Source organism: Rutidosis leptorrhynchoides, chromosome 3 (genome assembly GCF_046630445.1).
Source record: "Rutidosis leptorrhynchoides isolate AG116_Rl617_1_P2 chromosome 3, CSIRO_AGI_Rlap_v1, whole genome shotgun sequence".
Classification (NCBI taxonomy): domain Eukaryota; kingdom Viridiplantae; phylum Streptophyta; class Magnoliopsida; order Asterales; family Asteraceae; genus Rutidosis; species Rutidosis leptorrhynchoides.
Genome location: NC_092335.1, coordinates 211004509 through 211029511, shown reverse-complemented (window position 1 = coordinate 211029511; position 25003 = coordinate 211004509). Strand labels below are relative to the sequence as shown.

The 25003-nt window shown below is 33.9% G+C and overlaps 1 protein-coding gene across 1 annotated transcript; it reads left to right on the top strand.

Annotated features, from left to right (window-relative positions):
• Positions 1 to 20918: 20918 nt before the first annotated feature.
• On the top strand, positions 20919 to 24711 carry LOC139900797 (fasciclin-like arabinogalactan protein 8). The gene is made up of 2 exons (XM_071883550.1): positions 20919 to 21504; positions 24569 to 24711. Exons 1-2 carry the CDS (start codon positions 20919 to 20921, stop codon positions 24709 to 24711), a joined length of 729 nt encoding a protein of 242 aa, XP_071739651.1.
• Positions 24712 to 25003: the final 292 nt, after the last annotated feature.

Below are 25003 nucleotides of genomic sequence, written 5' to 3'. Positions count from 1 at the left end.
TGGAATTTATGAAGAACACTTAGAACTTGAAGATAGAACTTGAGAGAGATCAATTAGATAAAGAAAATTGAAGAATGAAAGTGTTTGTAGGTGTTTTTGGTCGTTGGTGTATGGATTAGATATAAAGGATATGTAATTTTGTTTTCATGTAAATAAGTCATGAATGATTACTCATATTTTTGTAATTTTATGAGATATTTCATGCTAGTTGCCAAATGATGGTTCCCACATGTGTTAGGTGACTCACATGGACTGCTAAGAGCTGATCATTGGAGTGTATATACCAATAGTACATACATCTAAAAGTTGTGTATTGTACGAGTACGAATACGGGTGCATACGAGTAGAATTGTTGATGAAACTGAACGAGGATGTAATTGTAAGCATTTTTGTTAAGTAGAAGTATTTTGATAAGTGTCTTGAAGTTTTTCAAAAGTGTATGAATACATATTAAAATACTACATGTATATACATTTTAACTGAGTCGTTAAGTCATTGTTATTGGTTACATGTAAATGTTGTTTTGAAACCTTTAGGTTAACGATCTTGTTGAATGTTGTTAACCCATTGTTTATTATAACAAATGAGATGTTAAATTGTTATATTATCATGATATTATGATATATAATATATCTTAGTATGATATATATACAGTTAAATGTCGTTACAACGATAATCGTTACATATATGTCTCGTTTCGAAATCATTAAGTTAGTAGTCTTATTTTTACATATGTATTTCATTATTAATATACTTAATGATATGTTTACTTATCATAATATCATGTTAACAATATATATAACCATATATATGTCATCATATAGTTTTTACAAGTTTTAACGTTCGTGAATCACCGGTCAACTTGGGTGGTCAATTGTCTATATGAAACCTATTTCAATTAATCAAGTCTTAACAAGTTTGATTGTTTAACATGTTAGAAACACTTAATCATGTAAATAACAATTTCATTATATATATATATATATATGTATATATATAAACATGGAAAAGTTCGGGTCACTACAGCATACCGGAGCATCCAAGCATAAAGGCAAGCTAATCTAAGCATACCGTACGATCACTAAGCAACGAGCTAAAGGTACATCAACAAAATATAAGTTCACCAACAATGAGGTGAACAACGCCAATAAGCTACACCCGGAGGGTTAGCTACATCACAACAATGCATTAATATATAACAATATATAAACGCCCAAGGTTAACCCCTTAACCCAATACCGAAAACCGAATACCACAATGAAGATTGGCATAATTACACGAGCCTTAGTAAATCCGCATCCACACGAGACTACTATCTTCACTATCACAACAACATCGAGTTTGGCCGAACTACACGAGCCTTAGTGAATCCGAACTACACGAGATCACTACCTCAATAAGATGATCGAACTACACGCGTCACCGTGAATCCGAACTACACGAGACTCACTTCCGATTAGATGACCGAACTACACGCGTCATCGTGAATCCGAACTACACGAGATCCAATTTCACAATTCAAAACCCACGGTCACAGGATTATAAAATCCACCACATCTGGGTTATCCACATCACAACAATATCAACCCTTCGCCATTGGGGTTATATACTCCACATCACAATCACGTGTGATAACGTACACACAAAACGTGTACCTCGCCAAAGGTGGTCAACCAAGACGCACAACCGTGCCAATTGGACCTAAACGTCCATCAAATCCACCTATTTGTGAAGTGAGCTCTATAACCGAGAACCACTTCACCCGACCCGCACCCATCCTACACATACATATGCACATAGGATATTAACACTCACCTTATCGCCTTGATGAATGCCACCGAATAATCCGCAACTCGTCAATGGAAAGTACCTATTCCATTATCACAAAAACACACAACACAATTAGGGTTGACTTACAAACCAACCCATTTGACACTTAGTGCAACTTCGACCCAAATGCACTTCCAAGCACAAACCGCGCCCAAACTAACCAACATTCACTAACACGAGTGAAAGTGGTCCTAACACTCTGATTAAACCCGAACACAAGTGTTAAACACGTGTCTTACCCATTTTGACGCCAAAACCCTAATTCGACCCATTTCAAAATTAAGTAACCAAACACACCCAAAAGTATTCCAACACTTCCATAATCACTAAACCTAGCGATTTAAACTCAAGATCAAAGCCTAATCAAGGCCAAATCGTTAACCAACCCAAAACCCGCCAAGTGACAAGAATAATTAGTCACCATGAACCCATTTCATCACCTAAAAGGGTTTCACAACAAATCTAGCTCAAACCCTAACTTGAATATCAAATCTAACAAATAAAATTCGGAGTTTGAACTTACCAATACTACCACAATGTAGCTAGGAGCGAGATGAACAACTTTAAAACCCGAGCTTTGGTGAGAATTCGACTCCTTCTTCTCCAAATCAAGCTTTCTCTCTCTAAACTCTTACTCTCTCTCACTAGAACAAAATGAGAGGGTTTGTGTGGGTGATAGTGGAGCAAATGATGCTCCTAGAACTGATCTTGTGGCCTTAACTCGTTTCACATGTGAAAATACCAATTTGCCCCTCTAAATATCTTTAAGTAAAACAGTTGGCCCGTCAGTTATGTTGGATGGCGTCCCATATTCTGGACGGTGTCCCATTCTTCATTACTGGACGGCATCCCAAAACTTGGACGGCGTCCCACTCTTCTTTGCTGGACGGCATCCCAAAACTTTCCTAGACAATTCTTCCTAATGAATCGCCTTTAACAACCAAAATCGTCACACGCGATTTATCAAATCACAATTCAAGCACTAAAACCTTCCTCATTCCCTCACATCGGGAAAACTCATCCAATCTCGAACCAAGATATCAACCCTCTAGCGTACCATTACCAAGTACAATGCCAAAGTAACCACATACCAACATAAGGACAACCATCTAAACCGACGAAGACTGAACAAAAGCGAACCCTTACGGATAACACTTACCACTTAACATCCTTTGTAGTGCGCAACACGACCAATACGCAACTATCGTAACATCATAACAAAAAACTAAAATCGATTGCACCCAACGACTATGGCAACGCTAATCCTAAGGTGTACAAAATCGACTATTGTCACACCCGTAACAACATGTGAGCGAAACACGGCTATCGCATCACTAAACACACAACATGGTCCTCAAGACCCCACCATCGGTGTATAAAACAACCGATAGATCACACCACACGGTCCTTACGACCCCTCTATCGGTGTATAAAACAACCGATAGATCACACAACACGAAGGCTGGCCGAAAACTACACGCGCCTTAGTGAATCCGAACTACACGCGACTCACTACCTTCCTCGCAACAACAATCGGGATTGGCCGAACTACACGCGCCTTAGTGAATCCGAACTACACGAGAGTCACTATCCCAAAAGAATGACTGCAACCACACGCGTCACTTGTGAATCCGAACTACACGAGACTCACTTCTCAATACAATGACCGAAACCACACGAGTCATTTGTGAATCCGAACTACACGCGACTCACTTCCACAATAAGATGACCAAACTACACGCGTCATCGTGAATCCGAACTACACGCGATCTACTTCCCAATCTCCACATCGGATGAAGTCAGCGGACCCCGACAACGGTCATGCTTCACCGATAAAACACCACTCCCATGATGAAGTCAGCGGACCCCGAAGGTCATGCTTCACCAATATGGCACTACTCCCATGATGAAGTCAGCGGACCCCGAAGGTCATGCTTCACCAATCAACGCCCTTTTGGCCTCGAACAACGAGTAGCATAACATCGCGCTCTGCTACGCATTAGTGAATCCTAACGGATGCCACTAACCATTCACACAATCGAGCAAGAACCACCTATATCAAACATAGGTATAAAACAATAATTCTCTAGAAGAGAATCCGACACACACATCCCTTAATCGAGGGATTTCACCTTGCTCGCCAAACACGTCCATTATCTCTCAACAAGATTTACCATATTACCACCTCGGTGATAATTCATATCCAAGATCATAAGTACAATTTAACAGAAATTGTACTCTAGCACAAATCGACCAAAACTAGGTCCCAACACAAATTTCGGATCAACTAAAAGCGTCATCCGAAATCTCACACTAAAACCTCCTCGTGCAGGAGTGTAACTCCCCCACTTGGAATTACGTTCCATAACCACAACTTGTACACTCGTACAATGCTACCAAAAGTAGACTTTATCAATAATTGAGTTCACACGACCCATCACCATATCTTTCTCCAACCTTGAGTATACTAAGGATTTTAACCAATCCCTAAACATTTCGAACGAAAAGTGTACACAAATTACACAAACTATACTCTCGCAATCATCCAATTGCTTTAGTTTGTCAACTTTCACCCAGTCACTCATGTACCTAAGGGTTTCACTCGGTACCCTAAGTACAATGTAACCGTAATATAATCGGAGTCGAACACTACGCTAGTAGGTATAAAAGAGGCACCTAATGTCGCATCACGTAGACTCCTTTACCAACATACATCGAGATCAAACGCTCGATCTCTTTCGGGTTCCAATCCACCCTACGAACCTCATGGTTCATCAACTTCAACATGAAAGCGAACACGCGCTTAACAATCGAACACTAAAATCCATTTCCATGGCTTGGTAGAAACATTTCTCAAATACTAAGGAATGCATATATATATATATATATATATATATATATATATATATATATATATATATATATATATATATATATATATATATATATAGGTTGCACCAAGTCTTACGCCCTTCGCCCGACAATCAAACGTCACCATAGGGTACTTCCATTAGGAACGTCACCCATATCAATAACATGCACAACACAATGCATTTAACAAACTCAAACGGCACATAATAAATAATCAAAGGGCATATTTATTAAAATGAAACGTACCTTAACGTCTCCTTGCCGCAGCCGTCCCCGCTAACTCGGGACATTCTGACTTACGATGTCCTTCTTCTTGGCAATGGAAGCACACCATGCCATCACCCTTTGGTATCGAACATTCCCAAGACTTGTGACCCCTCACGCCACAATTGTAACACCTAGACGCACTAGAATCCGATATACCCGTCCGTGTACCACCAGTGCTCACGCTCGGACCCTTAGTCCTCTTACTTGGAGCACCATACGAAACAACCCTTCTCTCACTTGAAGGTTCACCCATCTTCGATCGCGAATACGACTCGAAACCTCTAGCCAAGTCGAATAATTCCGCAAATGATTTCGCTTGACCTCGAAATTTTTTTACTCTTCAAGTCATCATTCAAGGTCCGATAGAAATCCCCCATCAACAAACGATCATTCCCCAAATACTCTGGACAAAAATAAGCCTTCGACATAAAGGTCATTTTGAGAGTATTCAAGTCCATAGAACCCTGTTGCAAATTTCACAACTCATTACGCATTTCCGATAAATCGGCTGAAGTCTGGAACTCCTCGAAGAATTCCTTCTTAAATTCGTCCCATGATAACGCCATAAACGTTTCGCCACCGACAAGATCAATCTTACCATCCAACCAATCCTTCGCCCTACCCCGCAACAAACTTGTAGCGAGTCTTGTCCTCTTCTCGGGAGGGCATTCAATAGTACGAAAACACCCTTCGACATCCGAGATCCAAGTTGTGCTTATCAAAGGATCCGGTTTCCAGTCATACATTAGGCGTTTAGTCCTCATGAAGTTCTTAAGACAACGCTCCATTCCACTACTATCTTGAAGTTCGGAATACTTCCTATCAATTTCTTCTCGAAAAGCACTCATTTGCTCCGCAACGGCGGCTGCAACTCTAGCGTTAAACTCCACGTCGTTCGTCTCGATCCCATTTCCCGTAGCCATTCTAAGGAATGCAAAGCGATTAGATCACGAACATATAAAACCACACACACAGCACCACCCCATCTTGCTAAACACTCGTCGTACATCACTTGTTAGACACGATTTGCATCCGTAATAAGGTTTGCAAGTCCTTATTACGCACACACGCCGTATCAACTTGTTAGTACAACGACTATCTTGCTTGATGTTATCCCCAACGCAAATAATAACAAAATATAATGCAAAGTATATTAATAATATCCACGTATTAATACACATGTTAGTCCACCCACAAACAAGGACACTAACTACAGCCCGTTCCGACCCGTACTCCTACAAGTCCCGCAACAAATAAGCACACACAAAAGTCTAAGTCTAGGCACCTATCTCAAGTCACCTAAATCCCTTAGACCATGCTCTGATACCACTTGTAACGACCCAACCCGTTATCCTTCCAAAAACGTGCCATAAAAAAAAATATTCTGGAACAGCACATCTGGAAGGCGTCCGGCTCTGAAGGACTGGACGGCGTCCAAGCTCTTTGGACGGCATCCAAATGGTCTGCCAGATTCTGATCAGTTTTACAATTACACGCGGGCGAAAACCCCGCTTCCCGAAACTTTTAAACCAAAACACTTTCACAATATGTTATAATAGTTAAACCTAAGAGTTTTCCAGAATAAAACCGAGTTTTACAACACCGGGCCCACATCGACCCAAATTACTACAAAGTGACCATTTCGACCCAATTTAGTTTATACAAAACATAGACCGAGCATGGGATTGGGGATACGCTACCCAATCCTAATTGAATCCAAAAGCAAGTCTTCTAAAGAAAACTACGCAGGTTCACTAGTTCCCACGCTTACTCGAGCCACCGCATCCAAGCAATCTATAAAAATGTAAACAACGAGAGGGTAAGCTGACGCTTAGTGAGTGAGAATATACTACATACATATATATGCATAAAATGGACACGCCACACAAATAATTAAATACCGCATACCGGAGCATCCAAGCATAAAGGCAAGCTAATCTAAGCATACCGTACGATCACTAAGCAACGAGCTAAAGGTACATCAACAAAATATAAGTTCACCAACGACGAGGTGAACAACGCCAATAAGCTACACCCGGAGGGTTAGCTACATCACAACAATGCATTAATATATAACAATATATAAACGCCCAAGGTTAACCCCTTAACCCAATACCGAAAACCGAATACCACAATGAAGATTGGCCGAATTACACGAGCCTTAGTAAATTCGCATCCACACGAGACTACTATCTTCACTATCACAACAACATCGAGGTTGGCCGAACTACACGAGCCTTAGTGAATCCGAACTACACGAGATCACTACCTCAATAAGATGATCGAACTACACGCGTCACCGTGAATCCGAACTACACGAGACTCACTTCCGATTAGATGAGCGAACTACACGCGTCATCGTGAATCCGAACTACACGAGATCCACTTTCACAATTCAAAACCCACGGTCACGGGATTATAAAATCCACCACATCGGGGTTATCCACATCATAACAATATCAACCCTTCGCCATTGGGGTTATATACTCCACATCACAAACACGTGTGATAACGTACACACAAAACGTGTACCTCGCCAAAGGTGGTCAACCAAGACGCACAACCGTGCCAATTGGACCTAAACGCAAGTCCATCAAATCCACCTATTTGTGAAGTGAGCTCTATAACCGAGAACCACTTCACCCGACCCGCACCCATCCTACACATACATATGCACATAGGATATTAACACTCACCTTATCGCCTTGATGAATGCCACCGAATAATCTGCAACTCGTCAATGAAAAGTACCTATTCCATTATCACAAAACACACAACACAATTAGGGTTGACTTACAAACCAACCCATTTGACACTTAGTGCATCTTCGACCCAAATGCACTTCCAAGCACAAACCGCGCCCAAACTAACCAACATTCACTAACACGAGTGAAAGTGGTCCTAACACTCCGATTAAACCCGAACACAAGTGTTAAACACGTGTCTTACCCATTTTGACACCAAAACCCTAATTCGACCCATTTCAAAATTAAGTAACCAAACACACCCAAAAGTGTTCCAACACTTCCATAATCACTAAACCTAGCAATTTAAACTCAAGATCAAAGCCTAATCAAGGCCAAATCATCAACCAACCCAAAACCCGCCAAGTGACAAGAATAATTAGTCACCATGAACCTATTTCATCACTTAAAAGGGTTTCACAACAAATCTAGCTCAAACCCTAACTTGAATATCAAATCTAACAAATGAAATTTGAAGTTTGAACTTACCAATACTACCACAACGTAGCTAGGAGCGAGATGAATAACTTTAAAACCTGAGCTTTGGTGATAATCCGACTTCTTCTTCTCCAAATCAAGCTTTCTCTCTCTAAACTCTTACTCTCTCTCACTAGAACAAGATGAGAGGGTTTGTGTGGGTGATAGTGGAGCAAATGATGCTCATAGAACTAATCTTGTGGCCTTAACTCGTTCCACATGTGAAAATACCAATTTGCCCCTCTAAATATCTTTAAGTAAAACAGCTGGCCCGTCAGTTATGTTGGACGGCGTCCCATATTCTGGACGGCGTCCCATTCTTCATTACTGGACGGCGTCCCAAAACTTGGACGGCGTCCCACTCTTCTTTGCTGGACGGCGTCCCAAAGTCTGGACGGCGTCCCGATCAACTGAAACGAAAACAGGGTGTTACATGGGACACAGGCCGTTTGTTCGACTACATACGCGAACACATCGACTTTGAGGCCTCGGATTTCGCGTACTTTGTTTAACGCCCCGTCCTAATCCATCCGGACGAAGTCCATATCGATTATAAACGATTCACAACAGTTGATTACATCGCGAGGTACTTGACCTCTATATGATACATTTTACAAACATTGCATTCGTTTTTGAAAAGACAAACTTTCATTTCATCGAAAGTTGACAGGCTTGCATACCATTTCATAATATATCCAACTATAATTGACTTGATAATAATCTTGATGAAATCGACGACTCGAATGCAACATCTTTTGAAATATCTCATGAATGACTCCAATTAATATCTATAAAATGAGCAAATACACAGCGGAAGATTTCTTTCGTACCTGAGAATAAACATGCTTTAAAGTGTCAACCAAAAGGTTGGTGAGTTCATTAGTTTAACATAAATAATCATTCCATAATTTTAATAGACCACAAGATTTCATATTTCCATTTCTCATAAACATACGTCCCATGCATAGAGACAAAAATATCATTCATATGGATTGAACACCTGGTAACCGACATTCACAATATACATATTAGAATATCCCCATCATTCCGGGATCCTCCTTCGGACATGATATAAATTTCGAAGTACTAAAGCATTCGGTACTTTGGATGGGGCTTGTTGGGCCCGATAGATCTATCTTTAGAGTTCGCGTCAATTAGGGTGTCTGTTCCCTAATTTTTAGATTACCAGACTTAATAAAAAGGGGCATATTCAGTTTCGATCATTCAACCATAGAACGTAATTTCGATTACTTGTGTCTATTTCGTAAAACAGTTATAAAAGTTGCGCCTGTATTCTCAGCCCAAAAATATAAAGGGTAAAAAGGTAAATGAAACTCACAATACTGTATTTTGTAGTACAAATACATATGACGACATTGAACAATGCATGGTTGGCCTCGGATTCACGAACCTATATCAAGTATTAACACATTATAGTATAAATCAATTAAGTTTATATATTTGTTATGTATTAATTATTCTTATAATATATTATGATACTTATTTGATATTTAATTAATGTTATATCAATAATATTAGTTGAAACATAATTTTATATAATATTAGTATATTTTATGTAATAATATATTTACATATATATCTTTTGTTTTACAAAATTAATAATTGTAGAAATACCTGACTAAGGATAATAATAATAATATTAATAATAATAATAATTTTTAAAAGTATAAAACTACCTTAGGAGTCAGTTTTAAAAAGATTGCACCAAGCCGGGCTCGAACCCGAGACCTCTCGCTCACTCATCAACACCCTTAACCATTCCTCCATTTCAGTTTTTCTGATTTATAATACAAACTCAAATACTTATCTATTACATGTTTCAACCCACTTCATCTTCTTCACCAAAATCTAAACAATCAAACAACTTCATTCTTAATAGTCAATCATCAAAATGGTTTTAGGACTTCTAAACAAACATGAAACAAAAAATAAAAATGTGTTCATGATATAAAAAAAATGAGAAAAAAAACAAAACAAAATCCTACTGCTTGCAAGTAGCTAGAAAAAAAAAAATTTTGTTTTCAATTTTGAGTTAGTTTTGAACAATCTTTACAACATGAAACATGTTTCAAATCATTCCTAAAAACTATTGAAATCATCAATTGAACTTAAAACATCAAAACAAGCTCTAATTTCTCCAAGAACAAAACAGTTGACTTTTGACAATTTAACTTTGACTCGTAAATTCGAATTCGTTATTAAGAATTGGAAGTTGAGATTTTGCAGGAAGTTTAAGTAAATGATTCCTAACAACTCTACATTTTTAGTTTTTGAAATTTGTTTCGAATTTACGTTAGTGTATATTACTGTGAAGAACTCAAGAACTCAAAAATTGATTTTTAGATTAAGAGTGTTATAGGTTATGATTACAACATGAATTGTGTTGCAAATCATTCCTATAAACTTTATGGATCATCAAATTAACTGGAGATATCAAAACAAACTCGAATTTGATTCAAGAACACTTAGTTGACTTTGAAAACCAAAACTTTGACTCTCAAATTAGAAATTGATAGAAAGAATTGAAGATTGAAAACTTACAGATAGTTTAGATAGACGATTCCTAACAAGACTGCATTATTACATTTTGGAAATTCATTCGAAATCAAAATATGGTGAAAAAGATGAATGTACAGAGTGTCGAGCTTATTTTATGATTTTTTATGTTTTACTTAATGAATTGCAGAATAATTCTTTTATAGAGTGATTGCATTGATCCTAATTGAGTTGTGAAATGGACATCTAACAGATTACAGACATAAAACAAAATTTAAAAAAGTTGGATTGAAATGGGTAACGGAATGGTACTAGTTCTTGACTTTTTTTTTTTAGATTAATATTAATAATAATAATAATAATAATAATAATAATAATAATAATAATAATAATAATAATAATAATAATAATAATAATAATAATAATAATAATAATAATAATAATAATAATCATCATCATCATCATCATTATATCCATAATAATAATAAGTAATAATGATACAAAAATCATAAAAAATGATAATAATATTATTAATGATAAAAAAAAATAATGGTTTCTTTAATAATAATATCTAATTCACGGAGTATTATATTGTGTCCATTGCTAAACAGTTAACATATAAAAGTGTTCCTAAAAATCCCAATTTTTTTGATTAAACATATTTAATTATTTCACTCATTATCTGTTTGAAACCTGATCAAAAAGGTTCGAAAAATATTTATTTTCTGTTCCAATTTATATGTACGGAGTACAAAAACTTAGATTGAAAAGGTAAAAAAAATATTTATCAAAACTATTGTCTTTTTAATCAAATTTTGAAACAACATTTATTTTAGAACTTCTTATATATATATTAGATCTATTTTAAAATAATTAAACGTCAACCGAAAGTTACAGACATTTACCATTTAAGCTCAAAATTAAATATATTTAATATACACTATGTATATATATAAACAGTTTTAAATAACAAAATTTACTATTCACATAAATATATATTAAATGATTAAAATATATATACATTAAAATAATAGTTTTTATTACAATGTATTTTATTGTACATATTTATTTATAACAATAAATGTATATAATAGTTTATTAATGTTCATGTTATTATATATATTATACATATATTTATATATACACATATTTATATATATCCACATATTTACAAGCAATGGTTCGTGAATCATCGGAAACAGTCGAAAGTCAATTGAATATATGAACATTGTTTCAAAATTTTCTAGACTCAACATTACATACTTTGCTTATCGTATCGAAATCATATCAAGATTAAGTTTAAATTTAGTCGAAAATTCCCGGGTCGTTACAGTACCTACCCGTTAAAGAAATTTCGTCCCGAAATTTGAGTGAGGTCGTCATGGCTAACGATAAATATGTTTTCCTGACGAATATGAGCTGATAAATAGAGTTTTATCATTATTGCATAATACAGATAAAATAATTCGATTATTCGAAGAGCACGAATGAAGCTATCACCAAAGAGTGAAATAGGAAAGTAAAGATTCATCTTAACTTTTGACAGAGTCAGGGTTGAATTTATAAAATAAAGTTTGTCTTAACTTTTGACGTCGTCTTGATTAAATTCCGGAATTTAAGGGATATAAAGAAAATCTTCGAAATCTAAAAGATTTGATTATTTGGCGAATAAGGAAATTAAGATCTCTATAATTAAATGCGACGATTTGTCCCGATTACTACATCTGATATTTCCATTATAAATTTACCTTTTCCGTTCCATTAGTTTTCACCACTTTTATACTCAATTCCCAAATCCAGAAGATTGTGAAAATGCTTAATCCAATTCTAATCCTTGTCCTTATCCTGACTGTCGTAACAATCATTCTCCTTTTCCAACTTCCACAGAATGAATCTGTTTATTTCTACTATGCTCTAGGGATTATTGTATTTATAATCCTCCCGTGTCTTTATATTGCTATACGCACTGATATCCACAGTTTGTAATTTCGGTGTTGTTGTTGGGCTTTATATTCTTCCTTATATTTCAATGTCCCTATTCCTGTCTCCTATAATCACTGTCATCCACAGTTAATACTTCCCCCTTATTTGCTGCGATTTATACTCCAATTTATATTTCGGAGCTTTGTCCCTTCGTTTCTTCTTCTTCTTGCGATTGTGCATCTCTGGTAATGGTCCAGAATTCGCAGATATAAGTTTCAGAATAAACATTGTTAGTGTCCTAAGAAAGAAACGGTAATAGCACAATTTGATTTGTTAAATTACCAGAATTCAAGGAAAGATAGGACTATCAAGAAAAATATGTTCTTAATATGTTTATAGATTAGACAGAACGTAAGAGTCGTGTAACATGGCACATGATGACGTTATGATCTGTGAATCATCATGTTCCATTTAGAAACTCAGTATGACTTATTGTAATATAATCACGTTGATCAAGTGTCATTATATTATACTAACTCATGCTTCGGTTCTGAACATTACTTCAATAACATTCATATTTTAAGCTCAAAAGTTTACAGAATATAGAAACTAACAGTTTCTATATGATGTAACACTGATAGCACGAAGAGATTAATGATTTCAGATTAGAATAGTTATGAAAATATCTTCATAAATATAGAGGATATTTATAATGAAAGATACGATGATATCTTGGAATTTCTAATATCGAAGGGTGGTGAAGAAAATTTATCCGCAAGAGTTTGGAGTCAGAAGCAAGGTATTCGCTAAAGATTTCATCAGAAACAGAATCATCAGGATTCTTAATGTACAATCTTAGTTCTTGTGATTTGTTCAAAGACTCCTTCGTAGTTTGCTCAATCAGTTTTTCAGTTCTAACTTTTCTGAGCTTTTTCAACATACTATTCTTTATCATCAAACTTCCGATTATTAAGGGCGTTTATGGTTGTCTATGGTTTCTGCTACTTCATTCAGCTTTTTTCAACATTCAAAGTATTGATTTGTGACTGAGTGCTTTTCAGAATTTCAGAATGAGAGATCATAATTCTAAGAGATAAATGTCATACATATAACTGTTGATGTAGATATGCTGTGAGTTTTCAAAGTACTGATTGCTGATTCCTGGTAATTGGTATGGCAGTTCTCGTTACAAGATGCGGATGAGTATATGATAGGGTTTCAATGAATAAATATAATGATTTGTCAGAGAGATTTAAGCCAAGAAGCAACAAGGTTGCTGGTACGTCTGCTGGTAATATGGTGGAATATAAAAGAATTCTCCGGTATCAAAAGGGTAATTGTATATATCAGGATTTATAGTAAGGTTACTTCGAATGAAAAGTCGAAGTTGACATGCTGGAGCTGTGACAAAATTGGCTACTTTGAAAAGGGATCGCAAAGTTATTTTTGCTAATAAATGCCAAAGGATCTGATGCGGCTACGTGTTAAACTTTTACTCAATTGCCGAGAGTTTCTTAGGTGCATAACTATATGCATAAATCTTTTCTTCTGTAGATGAAGTGTGGTTGGTTTATCCTCTCGATTGAGGTGTTTTCAAGAATCATGAAAGGTTTGAACGCAGACTGTAATCGTCAAGATACAAATGAGGTTTAAGATGAGACTAAGTGGCAAAATTGAAGAAATGTTTAGTTTCATATGTTATAATCAATATTTTAATTCATTTTAATTGTCCAATGTTGATAGTCCACAGTTAGCAGTGTACAAATAATAATTCATATATAGTTTACTATATAATATTCGAATTAATTAATACGTGTCGTGACCCGTATACGTCTCAGACTCGATCACAACTCAAAGTATATATATTATAATAGAATCAACCTCAACCCTGTATAGCTAACTCCCGCATTACTGCATATAGAGTATCTATGGTTATTCCAAATAATATATATAGATGGGTCGATATGATACGTCAAAACCTTGTATACGTGTCCCGATATTTAAAGTGCGTAAAAATAAATAACAGAAATTAAATGACGATAAATAAAGTGCGTAAAGTAAATAACAGAAATTAAATGACGATAAATAAAATTGTGAGAATGTAAATTGCGATAATTAAATTGCGATAAATAAAGTGTAATCAGTTAGCTGGGAACAATTAGTTAGGAACAGTTAGCGTGGATTCTTAACAAAATTTCTCATAGTTAATTTGTTTGTTTCTAACAAATTTTATTTTGTCAAATGTTTCCTTCATTATGCCACTTGATTTTTGATAAATCAAAATCCAAATATGAAATTGGATGAATATGGTTATTCTGTGGTGAACGGATTTGTATATCGGTGGACGTAAGTAGGATAGTAAACGACTGTTGAATTATATTCGAAGAATGTACAGTGTAACTTATTAATGTGAAATCTAAATACTCCTCGGGTATTACCTACCCGTTAAAATATTTTCACCATTAACAGTTTGTACACAAGAATTTTTAATTACAATCTTTATGAAAATATATATACATATATATTTTCTTCAGATGTAATCATGGATTTAATGAGTCAATATGATATTAAACTCATTTGATTTACCGTTGGAACAAGAATATATAATCTCTAAAACATTAGAGATTACATAATCGCCATGTCGAACGAAGATAAATGATGTAGAAAGATACGTAGAACGATGATTATACTTGAGGTACAGAGTGAGATGTTGAGGCATGGATTGTTGATGGTACTGGTACTGTTATTGATGGTACTGTTGATGCCGGTGATGTTGCTGAAGCTGGTAAATTTTGCACTATCTTTTCCAAGGCTACAACTCGGGCGTGAAGCTCGTTGACTTCTTCTATTATACTAAGATGATTGTCGGTTCGAACGAGCGGATGAATGAGGTTTAGAATCTGAGATAGTATATGATCGTGACGAGACACTATGGAAGTGAGAGAGAAAATGGTGTCTCGAACAGGTTCACCAATAAACGCTTCAGGTTCATTGTCAATAGGTGAATTCGTTTGATGGAAGGGATCGCCTTCTTCGCGTCTCCATTGATTAAGTCGACTACGAACCCATCAGATGAATTGGGGATGACTGATTGATTGATTCATTCCGGTGACGCTGATAGGTGAAACTCCATATCGGAATAGCCATCGGAATCCGAGGAATTCGAACTGCTTGAGGAATTCATCTCGTACGATCAGATGAAGGATTTTCGATAAGAAATAGATTATAGGATATAGATTAGTACCCTGCAATACATAATTTACATATGCATATATAATACTAAAATCCCATAAATTATGGAGGAATCTACGGAAGCTGTCAGGCAAAGGTAACAATAACATATACGCTAAGATATGAACTTATCTATACACTGTCTATGCAATAGAGGAAGTAAGACGTGTCTAGACTTTAAGGATGATAAGCAAATAATTTTCGACACTAAATGATAAGCAAAACTTTTGACATGCGGACACGGTCGAAGTCCAGACTCACTAATGCATCCTAACGACTTATCAGTTAGACACACTAATGCAGACCTGGTTCGCTAAGACCACCGCTCTGATACCAACTTTAACACCCCGTCCTAATCCATCCGGACAAAGTCCATATCGATTATAAATGATTCACAACAGTTGATTACATCGCGAGGTACTTGACCTCTATATGATACATTTTACAAACATTGCATTCGTTTTTGAAAAGACAAACTTTCATTTCATCGAAAGTTGACAGGCTTGCATACCATTTCATAATATATCCAACTATAATTGACTTGATAATAATCTTGATGAACTCGACGACTCGAATGCAACATCTTTTGAAATATGTCATGAATGACTCCAAGTAATATCTATAAAATGAGCAAATACACAGCGGAAGATTTCTTTCGTACCTGAGAATAAACATGCTTTAAAGTGTCAACCAAAAGGTTGGTGAGTTCATTAGTTTAACATAAATAATCATTCCATAATTTTAATAGACCACAAGATTTCATATTTTCATTTCTCATAAACATACGTCCCATGCATAGAGACAAAAATATCATTCATATGGATTGAACACCTGGTAACCGACATTCACAATATACATATTAGAATATCCCCATCATTCCGGGATCCTCCTTCGGACATGATATAAATTTCGAAGTACTAAAGCATCCGGTACTTTGGATGGGGCTTGTTGGGCCCGATAGATCTATCTTTAGAGTTCGCGTCAATTAGGGTGTCTGTTCCCTAATTCTTAGATTACCAGACTTAATAAAAAGGGGCATATTCAGTTTCGATCATTCAACCATAGAACGTAATTTCGATTAGTTGTGTCTATTTTGTAAAACAGTTATAAAAGTTGCGTATGTATTCTTAGCCCAAAAATATAAAGGGTAAAAAGGTAAATGAAACTCACAATACTGTATTTTGTAGTAAAAATACATATGACGACATTGAACAATGCATGGTTGGCCTCGGATTCACGAACCTATATCAAGTATTAACACATTATAGTATAAATCAATTAAGTTTATATATTTGTTATGTATTAATTATTCTTATAATATATTATGATACTTATTTGATATTTAATTAATGTTATATCAATAATATTTGTTGAAACATAATTTTATATAATATTAGTATATTTTATGTAATAATATATTTACATATATATCTTTTGTTTTGTAAAATTAATAATTGTAGAAATACCTGACTAAGGATAATAATAATTTTTAAAAGTATAAAACTACCTTAGGAGTCAGTTTTAAAAAGATTGCACCAAGCCGGGCTCGAACCCGAGACCTCTCGCTCACTCATCAACACCCTTAACCATTCCTCCATTTCAGTTTTTCTGATTTATAATACAAACCCAAATACTTATCTATTACATGTTTCAACCCACTTCATCTTCTTCACCAAAATCTAAACAATCAAACAACTTCATTCTTAATAGTCAATCATCAAAATGGTTTTAGGACTTCTAAACAAACATGAAACAAAAAATAAAAATGTGTTCATGATATAAAAAAAATGAGAAAAAAACAAAAAAAAAAATCCTACTGCTTGCGCTTAGCTAGAAAAAAAAAATTTTTGTTTTCAATTTTGAGTTCGTTTTGGACAATCTTTACAACATGAAACATGTTTCAAATCATTCCTAAAAACTATTGAAATCGTCAATTGAACTTAAAACATCAAAACAAGCTCTAATTTCTCCAAGAACAAAACAGTTGACTTTTGACAATTTAACTTTGACTCGCAAATTCGAATTCGTTATTAAGAATTGGAACTTGAGATTTTGCAGGAAGTTTAAGTAAATGATTCCTAACAACTCTGCATTTTTAGTTTTTGAAATTTGTTTCGAATTTACGTTAGTGTATATTACTGTGAAGAACTCAAGAACTCAAAAATTGATTTTTAGATTAAGAGTGTTATAGGTTATGATTACAACATGAATTGTGTTGCAAATCATTCCTATAAACTTTATGGATCATCAAATTAACTGGAGATATCAAAACAAACTCGAATTTGATTCAAGAACACTTAGTTGACTTTGAAAACCAAAACTTTGACTCTCAAATTAGAAATTGATAGAAAGAATTGAAGATTGAAAACTTACATATAGTTTAGATAGACGATTCCTAACAAGACTGCATTATTACATTTTGGAAATTCATTCGAAATAAAAATATGGTGAAAAAGATGAATGTACAGAGTGTCGAGCTTATTTTGTGATTTTTTATGTTTTACTTAATGAATTGTAGAATAATTCTTTTATAGAGTGATTGCATTGATCCTAATTGAGTTGTGAAATGGACATCTAACAGATTACAGACAGAAAACAAAATTTGAAAAAGTTGGATTGAAATGGGTAACGGAATGGTACTAGTTCTTGACTTTTTTTTTTAGATTAATATTAATAAATATATTAATAATAATAATAATAATAATAATAATAATAATAATAATAATAATAATAATAATAATAATAATAATAATAATAATAATAATAATAATAATCATCATCATCATTATATCCATAATAATAATAAGTAATAATGATACAAAAATCATAAAAAATGATAATAATATTATTAATGATAAAAAAATAATAATGGTTTCTTTAATAATAATATCTAATTCACGGAGTATTATATTGTGTCCATTGTTAAACAGTTAACATATAAAAGTGTTCCTAAAAATCTCAATTTTTTGATTAAACATATTTAATTATTTCACTCATTATCTGTTTGAAACCTGATCAAAAAGGTTCGAAAAATATTTATTTTCTGTTCCAATTTATATGTACGGAGTACAAAAACTTAGATTGAAATGGTAAAAAAAATATTTATCAAAACTATTGTCTTTTTAATCAAATTTTGAAACAACATTTATTTTAGAACTTCTTATATATATATATATATATATATATATATATATATATATATATATATATATATATATATATATATATATATATATATATATATTAGATCTATTTTAAAATAATTAAACGTCAACCGAAAGTTACAGACATTTACCATTTAAGGTCAAAATTAAATATATTTAATATACACTATGTATATATATAAACAGTTTTAAATAACAAAATTTACTATTCACATAAATATATATTAAATGATTAAAATATATATACATATAAAATAATAGTTTTTATTACAATGTATTTTATTGTACATATTTATTTATAACAATAAATGTATATAATAGTTTATTAAGGTTCATGTTATTATATATATTATACATATATTTATATATACACATATTTATATATATCCACATATTTACAAGCAATGGTTCGTGAATCATCGGAAACAGTCGAAAGTCAATTGAATATATGAACATTGTTTCAAAATTTTCTAGACTCAACATTACATACTTTGCTTATCGTATCGAAATCATATCAAGATTAAGTTTAAATTTAGTCGAAAATTCCCGGGTCGTCACACCTTGATCCCGAGACCGATAAGTTCGAGTTCCTCACGACCGAGCTAGAATGGGAAAGAATTGTCGGGCGAGCCAAACTCAAATGCAACCGAATCGAGTTGTATTGTATTGGTATTTGGGATCGACAATTTTGCTGTCGTCCTCAGCCTGACTACCCGCACACCAACGAGGGGTACGTGAGTGACGATACGATTGGCTCATATTAAACACGTTTAATGTCTTTTTTTTAATAATGCGTGTAGTTTTTTTTTTTAGGAATTTCTAATGTTTTTTTTTTTTTGTATTTTTAGGAATTTGTAATGTTTTTTTTTTATAGGAATTTGTAATGCTTTTATTTTTATTTTTAGGAATTTGTAATGTTTTGTTTTTTATTTTTAGGAATTTGTAATATATTGTTTTTATTAATAAAAGTTTAATTTGTAGGAATTTTAATTTTATATATAAGTTATTATATAAGTTTAAGAAAAAAAATAAAAATTATGATGATGACGGCTGTCATGGATGTTAGTAATTTAGTGATAGGAAGGAGGTGCTGATGTGGCGCTGATGTGGCAGTCAGTGATCCCATGACGGACCGTCATGGTTGAGAGTGGTCTTAGAGTTTTGCCTATAACTTTTTTACTCATCTTTTATTTCACATACATACATTAATACATTAAGGGACAACTTAAGAGATTTTTTACTCATCTTTTATTTCACATACATACATTAATACATTAAGGACAACTTAAGAGATGAAAAGATTATTAAATAGGTGTAAGAAGTAGAATATTATAATATTTATTTATTAAAATGAACTATTTGAGCCAGTTAAAAAATAATGGACCACCTAAGTGAGAGGAAAAGATTACCAAATTGGTGTAAAAAGTAGAATATGAAAGAAAAGAGTGAAAACTAAAATTAGAAGTATAAATAGCTAATTAGTTACTCCCTCCGTCCCTATATTATTGTCCACCATTCCATTTTGGAATGTCCCAAATTAATTGTCCACTTCCATAAATAGAAAGGAAAGAAGATATTTCATTGGTGGATCTGGAGAGAGAAGATATTTCATTGGTGGAGAAATAAAGTTAGTGGGATTTCCTAAAACTGTGTGTTTTTTGTCTGGTGACAATAAATATGGGACGGAGGAGTATAAAAGAGCAAAACATCATCATCAACCTTTAAACAAAGAAAACAAATTCCAACATATATAAGTGAATCGAGGTTATTAAGAACCAAAAGGAAGTAACAATCATTATTAGTTTTCGAAACATTATCAACCATCACTCATACATAACTAATAACCAAACACATTAGCTTCACCTCACTACTTTTCATCAGCTAACACACCACTATGAGCGCATTACACATACTCCTCCTCATCATCATCATCATCATCATCAACTATGTTATCACCGTCACTAGCCGTCACAACATCACCGCTATCTTATATGCATTCCCCGAATACACGGAGTTTAATAACTACCTCACGCAAACAAAACTAAACGAAGAGATTAACAACCGCGAAACAATCACCGTTCTAGTACTATCCAACTCCTCTGTTTCGGCACTTGCCTCAAAACATCCATTATCCGTACTTAAAGACGTGTTAAGTCTTCACATTCTTTTAGATTACTATGACAACAAGAAACTTCACAACATATCTAATAATGGAACTACACTTTCCGTTATTACTTTATATAACACAACCGAAAATTCACCGGGAATTGCTGGATTTGTCAATATAACAACCGATTCGAAAAGTGGTAAAGTCAGTTTCGGTTCAGCTGTCTCCGGCTCCAAACTTGATTCGTCTTACACTAAATCTGTTAAACAAATTCCGTACAACATATCTGTTTTGGAAATTGATATGCCAATTTTAGCTCCAGGCGTATTAACTGCACATGCTCATCGCTCAACTGATGTAATTACTATTACAGGTTTGTTGTCGTATAGTACGCCCAACAAGTGTTTTACTGCGTTGAGTATACATATAATATATGAGTAAAGTGAATATGAGTATGTTATACACCTAATTGGGAATAGAACTAATATGTGATTGGTTCATTTGTTTAAAAAAAAGATAAATACTTTGGAAAATGTGCTTTGTGACTTGTTTTTTTAACCAATTACATACACCCAACTTATGTTATGTATGACAGCCTCAACCTCATATTCTCCAACCTCATAACATATATATATATATATATATATATATATATATATATATATATATATATATATATATATATATATATATATATATATATATATATATATATATATATATATATATATGTATATGTATGTTGTTACAGTTACAGATTTGAACGAATTGTTGAAGGATGCAGGATGTAATGGCGGTAAAGATTTGAACGACAATAAACCTTTTCAGATATTTCGCGTAGTACTTTTTCTGTTGTTAATGTAAGTTATGTTCTGCCTTATGTCATACATTCAATTAAGTGGAAAATAATTTGTGTATTGTGGAAATATGAGTAATGATTAATTCTATCAATCGAATTAAATTAATCATATTTTTAATTTGAATTCTAATTTGATTTGTTTGAGTTCTCAGGTATCATTTGATATGTGTGTTCGGCTGTCAATTACCTTGTTGGTTTTATGTTGTCACTAGTGTGCTCGTTAGTCTGCTTGTGTGCTTGTTTATTAGCATAAACTGGGATGGAGTTGAGTAGGCGAGGGGCTTGTTTCTTATGCTAATTAATTAATTTGTACCTGAAGATCTAATTACTGGTCATTTGTTGTTCTTGAAGTATAAATAAGTGTTTAGGCACTACAACAAAATGATGTTTAATATACACGCATTTTAGTAATGTATAATTATAGATAGATGTACATACTCCATTTTAGTAATGTATAATTATAGATAGATGTACATACTCTAGCTACTTGATATGGTTCTACGAACAATATTAGTTACTTTTTCTATCTTCTGGATCACTCAATTTCAATTTATGTTTTTTCACCCAAAATAATATTACGCCCTCAGTATCTTAAATAAGATGTTTGAAAAGCTTGTGAAGATTAAATAATATTACCACCACTAATGTGCAATAATCAAGTTATAAACTTCAAGAATGGGAAAGTACCAAAAATAGAGACTAAAACACAACGATGTAAGTGTACCAATCAACAACAACAACAACAACAACAACAATACCCAATCCCACACTTGTAGGGTATGGGGGAGGTGAGACGTAGACAATCCTTCCTCTACCCTAGGACAAAGAGAAGTCATTTCACCACCCCGAGTGAAACACTCACAAGAGTAGAGAAAGTCCTTCCTCTCTATGTTCGACGGATAAAGAGATTGCTTGCAACGGACCTCCGGCCAAAAAAAAAAAAAAAATGCCAACGCCCTGAAAATGGTGGGACAAATTTCCATGGGTTTTAAAATGTTGCCTGGAATTCGATTTAGGCTCTAAGCGACAGTCAAGTCGCCAATAAGTAGACGCTTGCTGATGGCTCCCGAAACAGCGCCGTATAAAAAAAAAAACGTACCTTAGAGTGTACTGCGGAGCACATGACGAATAAAGTAAAGCTGCACTAAATGAGAAATAAACATATATGTCCACAAACAGATAAAATCACATCATAGCAAGCCAGTCTATAAAAATAAACATACAAACATACATAAAACCGTATCTACTCAAACCTACATAAACATACAAACGTACATTCATAGATATCCACCTACACGCATACATACGGGAAAACCTACATACGCATACATAGATATAAAACATACAAACATACGAATATACATACCAACATACGGATATACATACAAACATACGAATATACATACAACCAAACATATAACAATACATACATATAAACATACAAACGTACATAAATACATAAATACAATCATAGGCAAGCAGAAATGCAAAACAAGCGTACATACAAACAAACATACATAAACCTGCGCACAAACTTAAATACATACATACAAACACGAACATCCATACATACACATTGAAACCCACATGTCCAAACTTACACCATCTATGCATGGGTCTAGAAAAAAAAAAAAAAAAAAAAAAGGTCGCACAACAAAAAAAGCATACAAAAAAAAACAACAAACCAGCAAAGAGCAAAGAACATAGTGAAAGAAGACACCCACACAGACCCACAAAACCACAAACACACAAACAAAACCAAACAACCTACTCATCTATTTTAATTCTAGTCCTCCACGCAACCCTATCAGAGGTCATGTCCTCGGTCAATAAGAGCTCCTTCAAGTCTATCTTTATCCTATCTTCCCACCTACGCTTACGGTAAGTGTACCAATCGTATAATAGTATAGAATGGCAAATTCCTAGTTATCGTCAACAAGACAGTTTGAATTGTAACTCAAGAAGATTGTTAAGCTGAAATGTAATTAAAATTAAAATACTAACTAAAAATAAAGCGACAAATAGGGGGATTTTTCGTCTAGAGAATTAAATTTTTATTTTTGTTTTCTTTGAAAGCAATATTTTTGGTTTTTAAAAATAATAGTTTAAAGTAAATAAACACATGGATAGAACTTTAATTAAAAAAAAAAAAAAAATGTTCAGCTAAACTTTTTACCTTCATTGTTGAGTATATTTAAATTGAGACTAGATTAATTATTAACGTACGTAAACTACTTATATAGTAGGTTTACCCTGAATTTCTAAAGTAAACACCCTACCAAAATTACACGGCAGAGAGTTTCATGTTACCTTTCATTTAAAGTGGTCCAAAACCATGCTTGTTTAAGTATTCAATACTATAAATAAATTCAATAATAATGGTTTAAGACCAAAAAATTTCATTGACAATTGTGGAAAACACGTTACATACACAATCAATATAGTGGTCCAAAAGACCAAAACCATACTTGTTTAGTTAATACATCAAATGCGGAGTTACTAAAATCCTCGATTGTAATTTTTTTTTTTATCTTAGTATGTTGAGTATTTTCACTATATTTTTTGTGCACAATTGTAGAGGAGCTTGGAGTTACGTTCTATAGGTGTAAAACAAATATTATCCTATTCGAAATCAAACTTCCTATGCAAGTGATCCTCGCGATCTGCGAGACCACTCTTGCAATATGCGAGAAACTTCTCGCAATCCGCGAAGTACTATAACGATCCATAAACTTTACTTAGCGCTCACGATCAACTCTTGGCTACCACTTTGCACTTCTCACTGTAGACGTAATTAGGATCTTAGATTAATCGCTATAACTAAATTAGAGGCGGAAATCACTAATATAGGGTGTATAGAATACTTTGACACTTCGGGATCAATAAAACCAACAAGAGTTGATGAAATTGACGCCTAAGAGGGTGTATTCGGTTGGGGTTTGGTCAAGGACAACTGCAGAATCGATAAGGGTCGGCCACAGGGTGTAGGATTTGTAACCTATGAATGAAACCC